The sequence below is a fragment of the Porites lutea genome, chromosome 3 (assembly GCF_958299795.1).
Source record: "Porites lutea chromosome 3, jaPorLute2.1, whole genome shotgun sequence".
In the NCBI taxonomy this organism is placed as follows: domain Eukaryota; kingdom Metazoa; phylum Cnidaria; class Anthozoa; order Scleractinia; family Poritidae; genus Porites; species Porites lutea.
The window spans coordinates 18,758,948-18,763,947 of record NC_133203.1 but is presented as its reverse complement, the minus strand read 5'-3'; the positions used below and the strand labels follow the sequence as shown (position 1 = coordinate 18,763,947).

Below are 5,000 nucleotides of genomic sequence, written 5' to 3'. Positions count from 1 at the left end.
CAGCTGCAAAGGCCATAAGTGCAAACAGATGTGCAGAAGACTTTTGTACCTGGTTCCTTACCAATACTCCAAGAGGCAAGGGTGTCCGGAACCTAAGGGACCTATCAAACAAAGCAGCTGAGTTTCTTCTTGACTTGTTCATCTCTGTGAGGCAAAACCTTGGAAACTCTGCAAAAATACCCAGAGGACATAGGAAATATCAGGTAGAATCCAATATGGCTGTAACAACCCATTCCATAACAAAACAAAGCATTTCCTATACAAGATATACCTGAAACAAACCTTTATCTTTTTCCAATGCAGCCTTATTATCTACCCTCTCTTGATGCAACTGTGGACCAAAGAAGCTTACCCTTAGGGTATGCCTGGAAGGGTCAAGAACCAGACCCACTGTTGGCTTGTGATGCAGCAGATTGCAGAGCAGATGACAATCTCCTACTTGCAGTTCAGCGCTTTAACTGTGGCCACACATTTCACAAAAGTTGTCTTGGTAGTTCCTCAAACTGTAACGATCATAACTACTCAATACTGTATGGTGTCAAGTGCCCCATTTGCTCTGAGCAACTTCCTTTAAGAATCCAAGAACTTGCAGACAGTTTCAACAAAGGTTTACTTGCAGGAAATGATGAAACTGATGGAAGCAATGATAATTATGATGACGACGACAATGATGATGGAAGTGACAACTCAGATGATGATGACAGTGATGATGATGATGGCAAACCTGATACACTAGCAAATAAGATCCTCAATAAAGCAAAACAATCCCTTTTGCATCTTCCACAAAGTGCTTTATTTAAGTACAGCAACAAAAATTCCAAGAATGTAAACTCCACCGACTCTACTGGAGAAGCAGTAATTGTTAATACTAGTATGGTGTGTGTCACATGTGGCAGTGTCTGTAAGAGCAAAGGGGGCTTGACTCAGCTTCAGAACACCCACAAAGGGGTAAATAGTTAAGTGTTTCCCTGAAATGAGAATAACAAAACAATAATCATTTCCTTTTTTAGAAGCAAATCCAAACAAATAATACAAGCCCTTTGTTTCACATAAAATACCTTGAATAGGAATAGGCATGATAACACAGCAGAGAAACCTTGAACAATGCCTTTGTTGTTGCCTTTGTCTTGCTATAGGTATCTCAAAACAATGCAACTAGCTAGATAACAAATAAGTGATCTTGTGCTTGCATTTGGAATTTGGTCCATACAATATTATATGAGAACTTTGCATTATAAAAGACTAACTCAGCCCAATGCCAGTGAGAAAAATATAGTGATAGTCCTGTCCAGAATACTAATAAGGGACAATGTGATGTACAGGAGTAAGACAGTGTCTTCAAAATATTCGATGTTATTTTGAACATGTAAATATAATAAGATTTTCACTTAAAAATATCACATTGTATATGGGCAAGGATTGTGTATGACTCTGATAATTCTGGATACATGTAAGCTTAAAAATTCATCCTTAAAATTTCACCTTTCTTAAAACAACCTAATTTTGTACAGTAAAATCATTCCAAATCCATATCAGCCCAAAAACAAAGTTATTAACTGTATAAATCAGTTGGTATAAATTGATCTAAAGAAATTACAAATTGGACAACGCGTACAAAAAAATAATTTCGCTTCTAGCGGAACAATGTAAACAATTCACACGAAGGAATTCATTGAACAGTGTGGATATATATAACCTATAATCAAAAGCCCATTAAACTTGTAACTCAGGGTGCTATGACGTGCTATTTTGTTTGAAAGTTTGGATACTTTTAGCAATGGCTTCGCCAACTGTTAGGTGCCGCATTATACGCCTGCACGCAGCGCACGCTGCACCGCCGCAATCTCGTGGAGGATAAATAGCATCCAATGCAAATTTCGGTTAACTCATTAACTCTGAAAACGTTCACTATGTCAGAGACGAAAAATGTCTTACCTTTAAACTCAGTGGTGTAACTATCGGATCACCGAGACTTGTTGCGGGAAAACCAAACAATTGCGTAGAAGAAAGCAGAAGAAAGTTGATCGAAAAAAGCACATGGTTTGCTTGGCACGACTCCGTCCGTTTAACGTAATACAATCACAAAGATTACCTCCAAAGCGAAGCAAAACAAAATGATACCATTATATACAAGACCTTTCAGTGATGTATTTCAACACAGTGCTCTGCAAATTTCGGCCAAACATCCCACATCCATGATCGCTCGATTGTAGCTCCTTCGGATCGCTCATTCTTTTGAACCAACTGCATCTGCATATGGTCAGCGGAAGGCGCTAGCGCATGCTCTCAGTGGAATTTTTTTTAACCAATCAGCGGTTTTTCTGCCCTGCCGGGGCATGCTTGTTTACGCATTCCAGGAATAGTTGTTTCCATGCAGCCCACATTAAATTAGGATCAGAATAATTTTCGATGTTACTCCAATCCTGTTGACATATATCGTTGCGAAAGTGATCAGAGTTAAAATTCTTAAATTTCCTATATCTCAGGGTAGTATGCTTATACGTTGTCGATTCTATAGAAACTTTACGAAAGGCGTAAACTAAACTGTGGTCGATGATGCCTATATGTGAGACCCCTGAACAGACGGCCCTATCTGGAGTATTTGTAAAAATTAGATCAATTAGAGTAGATGATTTGTCGGTAATTCTAGTATATTCGGTTATTAACTGATCAAGGCGGTAAACTTCAGCAATATTAGATAAGATATTTGTACTGTTGTCAAACTTAGGCGCGGCCATATTACAATTCAGATCTCCTAAGACGTAATATTCGATATTTTCAGAGTCTAGTTTTCCAATAAGTTCTTCAAATGGTTTAAAAAGATCAATAGAAGAATCAGGGGGTCTATACCAGGTCATAACGGCAAAAGGCCTTGATCTGGGTTTCTTGATTTCGACAGTCAGACTTTCTAAGTGTTCACATATTAGGTCAGAGGGAACAGAATAATTGATTTCCGTTGGTAGAGCGATCGCTACGAATAGATTCATAGCCAGAAATATGAATTTCATTATCGCTTATTGTGTCATCCAATTTAGATTCGTTTATGGCTAAGATATCGATAGGTCTGTCGGAAAGCAAAATTCTTAGTTCGTCAATGTGTGCAGATAGACTATTAATATTTAGCGAGGCTGATTTAAAGCCTCGTTTAGACGGGAGAAGTTCATGAGAAACGATTAGATTTCCAAGGTCGCGATTACGCTCTGAATTAAACGAACGGCGAATAGGTCAATTACATTCATCTAATTTATTCGCGAAGTTGTTATACATTTTGGCAATACCTGTCTCACCAAGATGAAGTCCTCCTCTATTTAGGTCCGTAGAGTGAATGTCATCGTGGCGTATGAAGTGCCACTGACGCTGATTGCAGAATTTTCGAAGCCTTTTATTGACAGCATCAACATCGCTGCTAGCTGAGAGGTCCGATCTTGTGACCAGCTCTGATATTATTACTTGGGCATCAGTGGAGCTTTCAATTTCCCTTGCTAGGTCAACGATGTTATCGGCGATTTCGCTAGGGGATAGTTTTCCAATGTCGTTAGTACCAGCATGTAAAATGACCTGGTCAGGCTTCTTGTCCAGTGTTGGTTTCACATAATGTGACATATCACTTGTTGTAGCTCCCGTGAAGGACTTTACAACAACTCAGTGGCCGACCTCTTTCCCTAATTGCCACCCTTGTGGAAAACAAATAGGCAACAATTCTCCCTGGTGTAGTAATATTACTCTTACAGATCATAGAAATGATATCATAACCCTCGCAACTTTGCAGTAAACCAGCTGTGGCTAATGGTTATACATTTGGGTTTAGAAGATTTTGACTACTAGAGTCAACCATGGAAAATTGCAGTCTATAAACACATTGACTGTTGTAGTTTACTTTAAAAGTTTGACTGTACATGATAACAGTTATGTTTAATCAGAAACTGGTTTAACTGATTGATTTTCTAATTTCCAGCCACAGAGATTCAGCATTTCCTGCTATACATTGGTCTTCCACTCCTGAAAGGCATTTTAAACGATGAGTATTTTCATCACCTTGCTCTTCTCACAACTGGACTGTGGATATTTTTGAAAAATGAGATTACAAAGGAAGAGTTATCCTTGGCTGGCCAGATGATGCGGTCCTTTTGCTGTCTCATGGAACCACTGTATGGTATAACTGTTGTGGTTCAATTTTATCCTTGGTTTAAATTTTATTTTCTTTTGTTTTTGGGTATGGTAATGTATGATAATGAGTTTGAGACAAAAGAATAAAAAAATTCAAACCAAGGATAAAATTGAACTACAACATAACTATTGAATAATACAGTGACTATGGAGTACTTGCAGTTAAGCATGTAAGGCAAGCCGATAAAGTTAACTCTATTGTTACATTGTGTCATTTCCATGTGATGATCAGAATAATAATGTCACCAAAGTTTTCTTTGGTTCTATCTTTAAAATGAAAAAATAAAATAAAAAACAGAGAGAGGGAGAGAGGGACTGCATTTAATTTTAATCTGATGATAAGTAAAGTGAGTGTATGATAATCCTGTCAGCTAATGCACATTTCGGTTTGTTTTACATTCTATGTTGTGGATCTACACGTAAAAAGTTTTTGTTTTTGTTGTTTCTTTTTTTGTATTGCATTTGATACAGTGTATTTGTAATTAAACTTAGTTTTACAAGGCTATTAAAGAACTACTGGTATAAATTAGATGACTAGAGGTTCCGTTCAGTAATGAAAAGTCTATGTGTTTATAGGCGAGGGAAGTGAGACCATAAATGTTCACAGTATCACCCATTTAGAGCGACAAGTGAAGTACTTGGGGCCATTATGGACTCATTCCGCATTTGCATTTGAGGCAATGATTGCACATACTCTAACACGTTTCAAGGGTACAAGAGGAGTAACTGAACAGGTACTTAACAGATAAAATAATTATTTATACCTATATTAGCTGTGTAACCTAAGATAAGTTTAATCATTGTATTTAGCAATTGGAAGTCTCTGGAAAGTG

At 37.6% G+C, this 5,000-nt stretch overlaps 2 protein-coding genes across 2 annotated transcripts in view; both read left to right on the top strand.

Annotated features, from left to right (window-relative positions):
• The window catches only part of LOC140931794 (uncharacterized), a 7,456-nt gene extending 6,496 nt beyond the window's left edge, over positions 1-960 (top strand). The window contains exons 3-4 of the mRNA XM_073381528.1: positions 1-203; positions 304-960. The exon at positions 1-203 is cut by the window's left edge and continues 38 nt beyond it. Coding sequence (XP_073237629.1) covers positions 1-203; positions 304-960 — 860 coding nt within the window. The remainder of the gene's footprint in view (positions 204-303) is intronic.
• LOC140930650 (uncharacterized) overlaps positions 1-4,895 on the top strand; it is a 23,944-nt gene extending 19,049 nt beyond the window's left edge. Inside the window, exons 7-8 of the mRNA XM_073380369.1 lie at positions 3,956-4,153; positions 4,744-4,895. The gene's annotated coding sequence lies outside the window, so the exon portion shown is untranslated. The remainder of the gene's footprint in view (positions 1-3,955; positions 4,154-4,743) is intronic.
• The last annotated feature ends 105 nt before the right edge of the window (positions 4,896-5,000 follow it).